Source organism: Rhinatrema bivittatum, chromosome 2, assembly GCF_901001135.1.
Source record: "Rhinatrema bivittatum chromosome 2, aRhiBiv1.1, whole genome shotgun sequence".
NCBI classification, from domain to species: domain Eukaryota; kingdom Metazoa; phylum Chordata; class Amphibia; order Gymnophiona; family Rhinatrematidae; genus Rhinatrema; species Rhinatrema bivittatum.
In genome coordinates this window covers 258,982,536-258,998,861 of record NC_042616.1, presented here as the reverse complement: position 1 = coordinate 258,998,861, position 16,326 = coordinate 258,982,536, and the positions used below count along the sequence as shown (strand labels likewise).

General features: G+C 40.5%; 1 protein-coding gene across 1 annotated transcript in view; it reads right to left on the bottom strand.

Moving 5' to 3' along the window:
* LOC115084499 (serine/threonine-protein kinase Nek10-like) overlaps positions 1-16,326 on the bottom strand; it is a 114,425-nt gene that overhangs the window by 76,058 nt on the left and 22,041 nt on the right. Inside the window, exon 2 of the mRNA XM_029589437.1 lies at positions 13,919-14,027. Coding sequence (XP_029445297.1) covers positions 13,919-14,027 — 109 coding nt within the window. The remainder of the gene's footprint in view (positions 1-13,918; positions 14,028-16,326) is intronic.

Genomic DNA, 16,326 nt, shown 5'->3' with positions numbered 1-16,326 from the left:
TCTTGAACATCCTTTGGGAGTGGGTATAACTTGGAGAATTGTTTTATGCACTTTAAACCTGAGTCTGGTGATTCCCATTCCGACACTAACATGTTTTCAATTTCAGAACAGAGGGTATTAGCCTGTAATTTCTTTCTTAGGGAACAGAAGTATCACTGTCTCATCTTCCCCTTCAGAAAACACTTCCCTTTCTTCCAGTCACTTTTATATAAACTTTTCACAAAGTCCTCATTAGACAGGTCTAATGGAGAGAAAGAATGATCATAATAAGATCTGATCCTTGCACTCTTTGGCTGACTTAGATGAAAGAAAGGGCATGGGATCAGACTGCACCTGAATTTATTATGGAGGCTTCCTCTGCTACATTCTGCTTTTGTAATGCACAAAAGGCTTGATGGAGAAATTGGGAAAACTCAGGAGAACAGCTACTACTGGAAGGATAATTGGTGTTAAAATTGACTGCCCACTGAGCACTGGAAGCCGGTAGCAGAAGCACGGGGATCAATTTTTTCATTTAAATGAATCTGAGTTGCAGCATGCTCGAATTGAACCTTTTTTAAAATGGACACCGTGGAGGTTTTCAAACCCAAATTTCGACCCCTCTTTGTTATTGGAAAATGTTAAAAATTTAATGTTTGTACATGAGATAGTATCTTTTGCACTGTGCTTTGTTTTTGGCACTGTTTTCTCATGGTTGACCAATCATTTTTCAAAGCGGAGACAGACAGAGCAGCCGGAGCTATTGTCTGTTGAAGCACATTTGCTGCCTCAAGCCATTTAATGGCAGGTTTCTCAGACATTTGCGACTGAAATAACAGTTACTTACAACTTTAAGCCTCCACCTTAGCAGGAAAAGATTTATTTCAAAGGATAAGAGTTTGATTTTCCCAAGTCTTACTTTACCAATGAGTTGGTTCTGGCTTACTCATTATAGCTTCTCTTTTTTTATTTTTAAATTAAGCTTTCTTTAGATAGAAGAATAGCAACAGCTATAATAGAGAGTGAGCAAAACTGCATTCATTTTCATAGTAACCTAGATCTACTAAACCAGTAGGCTCCACTGAAACCTCTGCTATAAGCAGGGGCAGCTCAAGGCAATCTGCTGCCTGAGGCGAAGGATGAAGTGGTGACCCCCCCACCCCCTCCTATGGCTCGATATAAGTGAAATCACTGAGGGCCAGGGCACAGGGAAGGCAATGGAAAGTGAAATGACTTGCCCAAGGGCACAAGAAATGGCAATAGGATTTGAACCTGGTTTCCCTTGTTTGCAGCCCACTGCTCTAACCACTCAGTTTTGGGGCCTGTTCTTTTTTGTTCCCAGTTTTCGGCATCCGCACTAGGGGGCGCCAGAGAAATGTTTAATGGGGTCTAGAAATAGAACTCCTCCATTCCCTATTTCCTGCCTCCCACCCTTCTCTAGGATCGGTCCCCTGGTGGTGTGAGAGGTTGGTGAATGGTGGGAGTCTATGTGTGTGACATACTCTTTCTTAGGGCTGATACAAGGGTATTAAATGCCCTAGACAAAACTTATAGCCCTTCATGCTCCCTTACCTCCCCTCCCCACACAATTAAAACTTATGCATTATTTTCAATTTACAATTTACTAACTTCCCCAACCTAAATAGTCAGATTGCATATTCAAAATACACATTCAAATTATAATCTTCTGAAGTAAAAATATCACTTACAACAACATATATATTATATAGGGATATATTGCAAAAAACACACTTTCAATAATAATAGTTTAATAGACTTAATAAAATACCTTTCTCATTGTAATCAAGACAGTTTACTGGATCCCATATTGTATGAGGCCTTTGGTAAAGAGCATTCGGTGTGGACTTAGCCCACAGAAAGCCAGGAATAAACTGAACTACTATTCTAATATAGTAAGCCTTCCATATCATAATTGCCAGCACTCAACCTATGAAAAAGCCATACTGCAAATATATCAGGCCCTAAACACCAATATACCTGGTATTAGAAAAATAAATTAAAGCCAAGATGTTTTAAATCCCTATACAGAAACTACATGCTAGCAGAATATCTAAAGCCTCAGTCACATAAGCAGAACACAGATAAACTCTCATGAAATACAGAATAAAAAGATCATAAAATATAAATTGAAACATACAGACAAACTGAACTGGAAATCACAAGAAGTCAAATTTTGTAAGCAATGCAAACACAATAAAAAAATATAAAACATTAAATATACCAATAAAAAAAATATCAAATCTGATTTACATTTATTAAAATTTATGGATCATTTAATGCTAAAAGAAGGTCTAAGTGATGTACAAAATGACAGTGACATAAATTAAATAAATTAAAACCTAGTAACAGAGCTAAAAACAAAACATGATGCCAACTGAGCAGTTAAAATATAATCAAGTAAAAATAAACATAAGACATAAAAGATAATACTAAAACAAGTAATAAATAACTAATATAAAACAGCCTTAAAAATAAGCAGTTTTAAAGAGAAAAGTCTTAATATGTTTACTGAAATCTTTCATCGAGTCACAATGACGAAGTTCTATTAAAAAAGAGTTCCAAAAATAGGACCAGCCACTGAGAAAGTGGCACTCTCGAGTGATATGGAGATGTGCAACTCTGGAAGATGTAACATCTAACAAGCCAAGCTGAGATGAACGTAAAGTTCTAGTTGGTTGGTAAAATTTTAATATGGCATTGGCCCCATGGACAAGTCTGTCATTAAGTGGTTTAAAATGTGTCATTCCAATTTTATAATTCTTCATTAATAGGGAGCCAGTGTAAAACCTCAATCAAAGTTGGCGTGATATGATCAAAATGCTTCAGTCCTGGTATTAATCGAGCAGTGTGGAATTTAAAAATAGTTGCAGTGATCTAAGTATTATAAATGGAAGGCCAGCATATAACCTGTTGCAGTAGTTTATTATGGAAAATATGGAAGCTTGTAACAATGTACAAAATTCTGGAAGATGTAGGAGTTTCTTAAGACCACAAAGAAAGTGAAGTTGAAAAAATTCCTTGAGATATCACTTTTTATTTCGGGATGAAATGTAACTGTACTGTCTAGTGTCATCCCAGATTTTTAATCTGCTTTTTCATGGGAAATTAGAAGTTTCCAGTGAAATATTATTTTCAGTGAAAGATGAGTAAGGGCTCTGGATTGTAAGAAATTCTGTCTTGGACATATTGAGTGAGAGCTTATTGTGTTTTAGCCAGTTTTTGATGATAGAAAAACAAATCTTAAGATATTCAATAGTGTCCTGGCTGCCAAGAAGAACAAACTCAGAGAATGAACAGTATGTTGTCAGTATATAATTTGTAGCAATCAGTTAAATTAGACAAAGATTTACAGATGGAGGCTAAGCAAATATTAAATAAGACTGAAGATAGCGCAGATCCCAGTGGAACACCAGTTTTGATTTGAGAAACAGAAGAATACTCAGTTTTAAAATGTAACTGTTTGAGAATGATCAGAGAGGTAAGAAAGAAACCAGTTTTAAAGGTGCTGGACAAACCTCATTCTTGTAAGTGGAAAAGAAGGATATCATGGTCAATAGTGTTGAAAGCTGAAGAAATGTCAAGAGAAATAAGTAGAAATTGCTGTGCATTATCAATCCCTCTTCTTAAATTATCAGTAAGAGAAAATAGGAGTAATTCTGTACTCATAGCTCACCTTAAGCCATATTAATGAGGGGAAAGTAAATCATATTTTTTGAGGTGGTCAGTCAGTTGAGTGAGTACAACAGATTCAAGAATCTTAGAGAAAAATGGCAATGCAGAAATTGGTCTATAGTCACTGGGGTCTTTGGGATCTAAATTAGTCTTTTTAAGAAATGGGCAAACAACAGCTTTTTTTAAACTGGGAGGAATAACACCTTCAGTTAAAGATAAATTGATAAGATGAGCAAAAATGGAGATTAATGAGTTTCTAGTGATCTTGAATAAAGTTATGGAGTAAAGGCTTGCAGGGCACAAAGTATCATTAGAGTTGGATATAAGATCACCAGCTTCAGTAGAAGATGCAGTGTCAAAAACATCCCAGACAGATGAAGTTTGAGGTGAGACATTGGAGTGCCAATTTGGAACAGCTGAAAAGGATAGAGTTTTCAATTTTGAGATTAAAATGAATGAGGTAAGATTCTGCTGAGAGTGAATTGGGCTAGGCAGATTTCAAAGAAGCAGAACTAGTTAATCTTTTGGCAATTACAAAAAGGACTTTGGGATTATAACCAACGTTTCAGATTTGCTGATAGTAAAATTATATTTTTTGGCATCGGCAATAAAATTTTGCTAGTTGTTTAAAAAAGATCGAAAAGCATTAGCATGTTCTGCAATGGGAAATTTTCACCAAATGCATTCTGACTTTCATAAAGTTTGTAGGGCAATTTTAATGGAGGAATTAAACCATGGGAAGACTTAAGTTTCTTAGTGTTAGAAATTTTTAATGGAGCTATATCATTAAGAACAGATTCTAAGATGGAGTCCCATTGTGAGATAGCATCAGTGATGTTATTGTAAGAGATGTTAGCAAGCACTGGAGTAATGGTTGAGGAAAATAAAGTGTCATCAGTGATGCCATGATGTGGTAGCTTGGAGGGAGGTGAGAATGTTTGAGTATTCAAACGTGAAACCTGCACACAGAATTTTATTAAGAAGTGATCAGACCATGGAATGTGAGAAATGTTTAAAGTTTGAGAGAAGACATTTTGAAGGGTTCATTGATAAAAGCAAGATCAAGTGTGTGTCCCAGCTTGTGAGTTGGTGTTTGAATAATTTGATCCCAGCCAAGTGATGATAAGATATCCAGAAACAAAGCACAATGTGTGAGAATTGGAACATCGTTAATATGTAAATTAAAATCACTGAGAATGATCATGTTGTTTAAATCAAATCTGCAAGAGATTACGGTAGTTGTTTCAAAAAAAGGTGATAAATCATTTAGCAAGAGTTTTGGGGGAGAAATCACTAAACAAATTGAAAATTGATTTAGAGAGATTGCCATCATTTCAAGAGAGGAATTAGTATTAAGGTGTTCAATTTTGATAGACCAGGAAGTTTTGTAGATGATAAGAAGACCCCCCACCTCTTTTCTTTTGACAAGGTTGTGAGACATAGAAATACTTTGACAGATTTGATTTAAAACATAATCAGAATTTATCACCCAAGATTCAGTAAAGCAATAAAAATCTAATTGTTCTTTAAGAATAAAATCATGTATCAGTTGAGACTTACTTCTAATGGATTAGACATTAATTAAACATAAAGAAACTTCTACAAAGGAAGAAGAAGAAGACACATAATTCAGCAATGTCATTGGAATTTGCTTCAAACAAGATGGCCGATGTGTTGCACTTCCCGGCCGTGTTGGCTCCGCGGCCGGGCCTGCTTACCTGGTGCGACTCTCTACAGCACGGCCTCAAGCTCTTGCTCTGCCAACCCCGACCGTGTCCTCCACAAGCGTCCATGGCTCCCTCATGGCCTTTGGCATTGCAGCTCTCCTCGCACCAGGGCTCAGCATCCTCCTCGGCGTCAGCCCCGCCTCCCTAGCATGCGCGCGCACGGAGCTCAGTCTAATTTAAAGACCCAAATGCGGGAAGACCTTGGGCGGCACCTGAATCTGACGTCACTCATGCAAGGTATATATATCACAACCTGGCTCCTAGCTCGGGGCCTTGGCAATTGGGTCGTACACTCCAGTGTCTCTAGTTTGCCTTCCTGCATTCCAGTGTCTTGCTCTTGTGTCTCTTGTTCCAGTCTCCTGTTCCAGCATCTCCTGTTCCTTCGTCTCTCCATTCCTGGTAGTACCTTTCGGACTGATCTCACGGTACTGACCTTTACCTGTTCTCTGACTACTCCTGCTCGCTGCCTGACCTGACCTCTGCCTGGAACTCCGACTACTCTTTGCTGCCTGCCCTGATCTCTGCTTGAAACCCCGACTACTCTTGATTGCTGCCTGACCTGACCTATGCCTGGAACTCCAACTACTCTTGACTGTCACTTGGAACTTGACCTTTGGCTTGACCTGACTATGCCCGGATTGACCTCTGTTACCGACCCTGCTTTGGCTGACCATTCTGGACTGATACTCTGGCCTTGATCCTCACCATACACTCAAACTCTCTCTTCTGGCCTCCTGCGACCTGGTCTTGCCTGTCTGGACACCGACTGCGCACCCTTGTTTGTGGTGGGCACTCTCTCTAGGAGACCCTGCGAGGCCCAGCTAAGACCAGGGGGTCCAGGGCTAAACCTGAGGGAACCCGGGTTGCTATTGGCGAAGCTCCAGCTAGCCTCTGTCTCCTCCTGTGCTTCACCTCCTGGTGGCAGGTGTTCTCAAACCAAATAAGCCTGATACTTCACTTTTAATGCATATCCAGCATAGCTCTCTGCTTCAATGGCAGGGGAGAAAGACCGATACTTCATGCATATCCAGCATAGCTCTCTGCCTCAACGGCAGGGGAGGAAGACCAATACTTTATGCATATCCAGCATAGCTCTCTGCTTCAACAGCAGGGGGAATTAAGAAAAGTGGATCTATATACAGACAACAACCAACAAGGACTGAATTACATAGTCTGGGTAAACAAATAAGCATGGGTGTAGCTTGCTTATTGCAGCGGTTACTACCCCTAACTAATTAAGCTAGATATTTCACTTAGATGCAGTTCCCACACTGCTCTCTACATTAATGGTGGGGGTGGAAGGGAAATAGAACCAAAAGGTTACTAAGAGCCAAGAGAAACAGATAAGTATGTGAGAGAAAAAAAAGTGTGAAGCTTGCTGGGCCGTTTGATCTTCTTCTGCCGTCATTTCTATGTTTCTATATGTTTTCTACGGGTCCGACCGGAGGGCCATACCAATCATGCACCAGGCCAAGGGTCCACTCCCAGTGCAACATGATGGAGATTTTTACAAGTTTTGCAAAAGGAAAGATCACCATACCTTCCTTGACCAATGCTGGGTAGAATGGAAAAAATAATAGTTCTCGGACTACTACATACAGTTGCAGTTACCTCACAAACACTCGGAGCACACAAAGGAGATCCTTTGTTTTGCTCCTTCGTGCACATGGACAGAGCGAGTGCTTGCTCTGACTCATGGCACTTCCGGCGTCACACACCCCCAAATCGGTGATGTCATTGGGGGGTGGGGCACAAGGCTATCACTGGTAAGGGAGCCAGCGGGAACATCAGGCCCTAAACTCCAATATATCTCCTATTAGCAAAACATATTAAAGCCAGGTTGTTGTAAATCACTTCACAGAAACTACATGCTAGCAGAATACCTAAAGCCTCAGTCACATAAGCAGAACATAGATAAACTCTCACAAAATACAGAATAAAGAGATCATAAAATATAAATTGAAACATGCAGACAAAAACTGAACTGGAAATCACAAGAAGCCAAACTCTGAGGGTCATTCATTATTTTGCGATGTGCCTGTATCGCATGCGGTGTTATTTAAATTAGGGTAAGTGGAGGAATGTGGGCGGGGTTTGGGCAGAGTTATCTCTCGGCGGTGCTGCGGGCAATAATGTTTTTCACATTGCCAGCAGTTCTACAGGAAATAACTACACCTTTTCCCATAGTGCTATGGGGCGATAGTGTGTGGTGTGGCCACACCATGGCGGGCAAAATTGCACTGCCGTGATGCGGCCAGCTGCCCACTATCGACCCCCACCCCTTTTTTTTCAAGACTCATCATTCTGCTATAAATATAGCAGAATGATGAATCTAGGGATCTGTAAGCAATGTACCACAATCAAACAATATAAAACATTAAACATACCAATACCAAGAATGTCAAATCTGCTGATAAATTCAGCCAATTAAATCCACATATAAGAATGTTTAAAATATTACCAAATACTAATAAAATATTTCATAACAGCAGATACATCACATCCAATAATTAAAACTAACAAGGATAAAAAAAAAACAAAAAAACCCTCCCATTCTCCATATCTGGGAACTTTAGATTTCCAATCCTTCTGAGATTGTCGTAGATTGGAGGAGGGTGCACACACTTTAACCTCTCTCACACTCATATATACAGGTATTCTTACACATGCACGTACACACATACACATATCCACACATACAAAAACCCTCTCATACACACACCACCCCCACCACCCTCTCATATACACACACCCCCACCACCCCACCACCCTCTTTACACACACCTTCACCACCCTCTCACTCACACACACACACACTACCCTCTCATAAATACACACAGAATCCCCACCACCGTCTCATACACACCCCCACACCACCCCCATCACCCTCTCATAAACACACACTCCCACCACCCTCACCACCCTCTCATACACACCCCCCCCCCACCACCCTGTCATACACACACACCTCCCACCCCCCCCTCTCATACACACACACATACCACCCCCACCCCCTCTCATACACACACCATACCACCACACCCCACCACCCTCTCATACACACACCCCACCTCGATCTCTGGGACTCTGGGCTGCAGCCACTCAACTTTACGGCTCTCTCTACACCATACTGCAGTCTGCGCCGGTACCGCCACGGGACCTTTTTTGCATGTCACAAAGCTGTGCTGCCACAAGATGCAGGTCCTATCTTGTACTGGCATGGAGAAACCCTGCCAGCACATCATAAAACCGCACCACCATGGGATGCCAGGTCCTATCTTGTGCTGGCAGGGAGATCAGCACATCATAAAGCCACGCCGCTGTAGGATGCTGGTACCTATCTTTTGCTGGCAGGAAGAAACCCTGCCAGCACGTTACAATTCTGCACCTCTGTGGGATGTCATGACCTTTCTTTTGCTGGTGGAGAGTGGAAAGCCCACCAGCATGTCACTGCTCCACGCCACCAAAGTTTGCTTGCATGAAGGGTGAAGCAGGTGTGGCTTGAAGGTTTCAGGAGCAATTTTGAAGCCTCAAAATGCTGCCACTTAAAGCGACCATCTCACCCTGCGTCATTATTGAACCACTCCTAGCTATGAGGAAGGGAGGTATATATAACCCAGAGGCAGGAGCATGGCCCAAGAACTCTAGCCACTCTATTTCCTTGTAAATGATTATATTTTAAATGAAAGGCCTATCTATTATTAATCCAGTAGGAGCACTGAGAGGAGAGGATCACCTTGCTGGTGGCTGAAAGGAATCAGTAAGTGTTTGCTTGGGGATTTTTTTTTTTTTTTTTTTTTTAGTATTGGGACGAAGTTAACTATTTGGGAATATTATTTTGTGTGTTTGTGTATGTTTGTGCTTTTAATAGTCAGTAAGGCAGGGAATAACATAAGAACATAAGAACTTGCCATGCTGGGTCAGACCAAGGGTCCATCAAGCCCAGCATCCTGTTTCCAACAGAGGCCAAACCAGGCCACAAGAACCTGGCAATTACCCAAACACTAAGAAGATCCCATACTACTGATGCAATTAATAGCAGTGGCTATTCCCTAAGTAAACTTGATTAATAGCAGTTAATTGACTTCTCCTCCAAGAACGTATCCAAACCCTTTTTGAACCCAGCTACACTAATTGCACTAACAACATCCTCTGGCAACAAATTCCAGAGCTTTATTGTGCGTTGAGTGAAAAAGAATTTTCTCCGATTAATCTTAAATGTGCTACTGAAGTTAGACTGTTTCTATTTTTAAATAGTCAGTCAGTAAGGCAGCTAATAAGCAGTAGTTAGTGTGTTTATTTTTAATAGTCTGTAAGGCAGCTAATAAGCAGAAGTTAGAGTGTTTGTATATTAAAAAAAAAGTAGCCAGAAGCTAGAAATAAGCTAGGAGCAGTGTTCAACACTCGCCTTGGAAAGGTGTTAAGGTAGTGTGATTTAATTTGATTAGGTACCAACATTTGTTAATCACGAGAGCAGTGAGTCACTCTGGCTAACTAACTGAAGTTAGACTGTTTGTACTTGAACATGCTGTTCACCACTGTTGTCTTGACTTTCTTGCACCTCAAGCCATGTTTGATCCACTCCAGTCCAATTTTCGCCCTCTACATTCAACTGAAACAGCTCTTGCCAAAGTCTTAAATGACCTGTTTTGGATAAAGCCAAAGGCCTTTACTCAGTCCTTAACATCCTTGACCTATCTGTGGCTCCTGACACAGTTGATCACTACCTACTCCTTGATATTCTGTCCTCACTTCTATTTAGGGACTTTGTCCTGTCTTGGTTGTCTTCTTACCTCTCACATTGCACTTTAAATGTTTCCTCTGGCAGATCCTCCTCTACTGCTACCCCGCTATCAATTGGTATGCCTCAGGGTTCTGTTCTGGGTCTCCTTGTCTTCTCCCTGTATATTAATTCCCTTGGTACTTGATTTCCTCCCACGGCTTTCAATACCATTTTTATGCCAATGACTCTCAGATCTACCTCTCTACCCCAGAAATTTAATCAGAAATCCAGTTCCAGATCTTAGCCTTGCTTGTCTGACATTGCTGCTTAGATGTCCCATTTCCACCTTAAACTCAACAAGGCTAAGACTGAGATTCATATTTATCCCACAAGCCCACTTCCCCTCTTCCTCCTTTCTCTATTTCTATGGTAACATGCTCATCTCCTCCCTAGGCCCATAACCTAGGAGTCATCTTTGACTCCTCTTTCACCTTCTCTACACATATCCAAAACTCTACTGAAACGTTCCATTTCTTCTCTAAAAGTTTAGCAAAATCTATCCTTTTCTTTCTGAACACACTTTCAGAATCCTTATCCACTCTATCTTCTCCCACTTAGACTATTGTAATCTGCTCCACACAAGGCTCCCAGCGTGTCATCTCTCACTACAATCTATCCAAAATTCAGCTGCGTGACTTATTTTTTGCCAAAGTTCCTACACCCATATAGCCCCTCTTCTGAAGTCACTGCATTTATATATTATTTAAAAATGATTATATTCCACCTATATCAAAAACTTGTGCTAAGTGGATAATAAATTAAAACATATTACCACATTCATAAACAATACATACACTTAAAATAAATATAACTAAATAAACTTAAAACATCATTTCCGAATCCATCATCAAAACAGGACTGTACCTATTTTATACTTTGAAAGATTGCTTAAACAAATGGGCTTTCAACTATTTCCTATGAATTCTGATATCATTGATGGTACATAAACAATAAGGCAAAGAGTTCCATAATTTTGGCCCTACAGCAAAAAAAGCCCTTCAATATGCCCCTTATAATCGTGCTGCCTTAACCGTTGAAGCTTATGAGCATAATGCATGACTGGGGACATATAATTTCAACAGATCTCCCATCCATTTTCAAGACCTTGAAAATCAACACCAGGATCTTAAATCTGATATATTTCACTGGGAGCTAATGTAATTCCAGTAAGCATGGGTAAATATTCTCCCAGCACTGCCTTCCCAATGAGGCCTTGGCTCCCTATCCATTTCCACATACAGTTCAAGCTCCTCTTACTAATCTACAAGTGCATTCACTCTGCAGCTTCTCTCTACCTCTTCTCTTTTAACTCTCTTTACTTCCCTCCTCATGCATTCCGCTCATCAGACGAGTTACTCCTACCCTTCTCCTCCACCATCAATTCCTAACTCTGTGCTGCACCATGTGCTTGGAATAGACTTTCTGAATGGTACATTATGCTTCCTCTTTCAACTTGCTTACAGTAAATCTCATCTAAAAACCACTTTTTGAGGCTGCTTTAAATCTTATGTATCTGTTGACCTGTATGTTTGTCTTGATTATATTATAAGCTCAACTGAGTAGGGAATGTCTCTTGTGTTTTGCTTGTTCAGTGCTGCGTACATCGAGTAGCAGTATAGAAATGTTAAGTAGTAGTAGATGTGATGTCATAAAATAAAAAAAGCTAATGTTCTGCTTCTTCATTGGCTATAAGAGGGGACAACACAATTGTTCTGAATGGTGCAGTAGGAAGAAAAAGATGATGAAATTTATTTCAACAGATAACTAGAAGGTAGGTGCTCGTAGTGTTACAATGTACACCATACTGTGGACATACAGAGATAGCAAATTAGTCAGTCACTTTATTACAGAGTACAGTGACTTGGTGATATTGTTTACTATGTATACTAAGAGTCAAGCTTAGTGCAAGAGTTACACACACAAGAATTAGTATACAGGCTCTTTTATACAGAGAAGCAAACTGCCTTCTCTGACAGTTACTGCCTACTCTATGAGAGCCAATTTCTGTCTGTATCTTTCCTGCAGAGACAGATATATGCCTCCTGCTGTATTGCTAGTCTTACCCTGATGATAATTCAGTGTAAACCTCTGACACAGAGATTACAGTTTCTTCTGCTACTACTATTTCAAACCACAGCTAGGATACAGAGTCAGTGATATAACAACACACCTTGCTTTTTCTTCTGAATTTAAGCATTTTGATTAGCTTTTCTTTAACTCTGAACTGTGAAGCAAGGAGCTTCAGAACCTCTGCCTTCTCTCTCTGAAATACAACTGAAAAAAATAGTGACTGTATAGTTTCATTTTCACCTAAAAAATACTGCTGAAAGTACATATAAGTTACAGTTAGTGTAGCTGGGTTCAAAAAAGATTTGGATAGGTTCCTGGAAGAGAAGTCCATTAACTGCTATTAATCAAGTTTACTTAGGGAATAGTCACTGCTATTAATTGCATCAGTAGCATTGGATCTTCTTGGTGTTTGGGTAATTGCCAGGTTCTTGTGGCCTGGTTTGGCCTCTGTTGGAAACAGGATGCTGGGCTTGATGGACCCTTGGTCTGACCCAGCATGGCAATTTCTTATGTTCTTATGATGAAGTCACGACATGCAGCTAGAATAGGCTGATTGAAAACTTGCTTCAACATAATTGGTTCTATTCCTTCCTTGTCCCATTCCCAATCAAATTTGCTCTGCCTGGCTTTGCTTCCCCCATAGACTTTAATGGCACTGAACTGAATGAACCAAAAAGAATTTGGGGTATTTGTAGATGTTTCATTATTTTGTTCCCATGCAAGAAACCAAACTGAAAATCAACATTTCTCATATTTTCCCATTTGGATTCAAATTAATGCACATGAATACTAAGCACATAACTTTAGATCCTCAATCTAGGCAAATGAGTAACAGCTCTATATTTAGGATTCTATGTTTTAGGTACCTATTTTATGTGAGTGTTTAGCTGAAAAGATAAAGGCCTGGATTTATCAAAATGCAGGGGCGTGTTTTACGCTAATGTAGTATTTATCACATTTTGCGATAATTACCTATTACCCAGGTAGAGAGTCCATCAAGCTAGGTTAAGAGACCCTTGCCCAAATCTCATCTTTGAGTGAGTTTCCTCACTCCGAAGGCCAGCAAATCTTCACAAGAGACCACTGTTCTGTTCGTACGTCTCATGTAGAATGTGAAAGCGGCCCCTAACCCCCTACACTCTTACCTAATCCCCACCTCGAGTTACTAGGTGGGCCTATCCTAGGGATACAAATACCTGTGTATGGGACATGCTATTATGGCCAGTCTCTCTCTCTCTCCTCTCTCTCCTCTCTCTCTCTCTCTCTCTCTCTCCTCCTCTCCTCTCTCTCTCTCTCTCTCTCGCCTGCATCGCACCATACGATATGGTGCGATCACATGCGGTAAACACGTTTTCGCATGCAAAAACGCCTTACCGCATTTTGAAAAATGACCCCCAAAGATTGGTATTTAGCTGGCCAGTAAGGGGAAAGTTACTCATGTAACTTATATGTACTTTCAGCAGTATTTAACTGGATATGTCTGACAAGCAACTTTAGGATAGTGATTTTTCTGACAATTTCCACTATATTTACAGCATTTTGATAAATCTAGGGGTTAGACCCCTAAATTTAGATGTTGAAATTTTTTTATTATTAGTCTCTATAGTGAAACATTCTCGACTGGAAAAATGTACTTTGAGTATAGCACTTTGCTTGTTGTTCCTACCTGTTCTTTCATCAGGGACTAGCGTAGTTCCTCTTAAGGAATGAAGTAAGAAATGAAAATCTTCTGTAAAAAACTTGGTCTCTATAATTTCAGGGGATCCTTGTAACAGCTGTACAAAAAAAACATAACATTAATTTAAAAAAATGAAAACATTTCAAAGATGGCAGAGCTTACACACTGAGGATATAAATATATTAAAGAAAGTGTCATAAATGTTAGGCAGGTGAGCAGTACCTAATCTTAGAATGAATATTTCTAAACCTCATCAAGGGTTAATTTTGTAATATTGTGTATATGTTAGCTAGCAAATATGCACATAAATTCCACCAATTTTCAAAGCAGACTTATGTGCAAATGTCCGCTTTGAAAATTATCCTGGCAAAACTACATGCACACAATAACACCTGTTATTTGGTGCACATAGTCTGCCAAGAGAATTTAAGTGCATACATTTTAAAATGAAAAGGTATGCCTGTAGGTCGGCTCAGACTCCATCCCCTGAAACACATGTCCCGTATTCATGTAAAAGTACATACATAGAGAATAACTTTAAAAACTGCTCCTGCATGCCCATATACATCTGTATGAGTCTGTGCAAAGTTGCTACAGTATTTTATAACCTGCATAGAAAGGATATGTACAGGTTATAAAATACGAAAGCATGTGCACGCACAAATGCTCATGTACGTAAAAACTACAAGTCGTGCAAGTTCGGACTTATTTGAATAAATGCTGATTTATCTGGCTAAATAGCAGCACATCGCCAGATAAGTCCAAAAAGAGCTACTTACTTGGACAAATAGCACTTTTCAGACTTATCTGGCTATGTAGGCCTGCTGCTGCTTAGCCGAATACATTGGAAATTAGCTGGTTAAGTGTTAGCAAATCATATACCTGCATATTTGTACTTCCAATTTTAAAAGGAATATGCATGTAGATTTTAAATCATGTTAATTTGACACTTTTATTTCCCCGTAAGATGCTTTTACATGCATAAGTTAAGGTAGTTTATAACATGAATGTGGCAATGAAATTACTAGTTTTTCCAATTAGTCTACCAGTTGCTCTGTCCATCTGCAGCTCATGAAGATCCTTCTTGCTCTTCAGCTGAAGTCTCCCTATTGCTTCCAGACCCTCTACCCAGTAATTTTTTCACTTTAACAATGTTTATGATCACTTATACCAAATATAGAGCATACGTATCATACCTATAAGGGAGCCCGGACCGACGTGCCGCAAATGCGCAGTAGAGAGCGGCTGGGACCGACGGGCTGCGCATGCGCAGATGGTCTGGGCTCTCTTCCGATGGAAGTGCTGATTTGAGGCCCTAATGCAGAGCGATTGTCCTTCCGACGTGGGGAAGGGGGGAGGGAGCTGGGACGGCCGGCGCATGCACGGCAGAAAGCTGAGTCTGCAAGGCACGTGGGGAAGGGGGGAGGGAGCTGGGACAGCCAGCACATGCACGGCAGAAAGCTGAGTCTGCAAGGCACAGAGATCCTTCCCCTCCGACGCTGGGGAAGGGGGGAGGGAACTAGGATGGCCGGCTCATGCACGGCAGAAATTTGACTCTGCACATGAATGGCAAGTACGGGGAAAAAAAACACAAGGGAGTGACTGAGGGGGGAGGGAGGGAGGGAGACGGGGGAGGGGGGAGAGAGTGAGATGAGGGGGAAGGTGAGAGGGAGGGAGACTAGAGGGGGGAGGTGAGAGGGAGAATGGGGAGGTGGGAGGGAAGGAAATGAACCGAAAAAACAATGTTAATGTAGCCCGTTGTTACGGGCTTAACGGCTAGTATATATATATGCAAGTAAAAGATATACATGCCTCACTTTGACAGGTTTAAAAATAGCAACTCATTTAGGTAAATGTTGGCCCTGTCCTGGAACACCCTGCACATTCCTTTCTTACATGCACAAAGTTACTTACAGATCCTGATTTACATGTGTAAGCTGCAGTTTTCAAAACAGCATGCATTCGTGTATGTGCTGTTTTATGTGCGCAAGTGCTAATTTTTACACAATGTTTGAAAATTCACCTGTTAGAAAGGATAAACTTTAAAAGAATTGCACACAAGCCCAAAATTGTGTGCATATGGGCTCATACGCTCATGTGCATGAATTTTATATCATGTGATATAAAATGCATGTAATTTTTCCATTCACATTGTGACTGTAGGTTATGCATACATTTGCATGTGGTTTCTTGTTTGCATGTAAATTTGCACGTGTATCATACATGTATACACTTCTGCAACACATAACTTTCAGTTCTTCGGGGGTGGGTTCATTCTGCAATCCCACCACTAGCAAACCAGCCCAACTTTACCACCAGAGATGTTCCCTACCTAGTACCCCTGCTGGTGGAGGATAAGGGGGGTGCTGTTCCCCATCGGGGGATTCAGAGGAAGC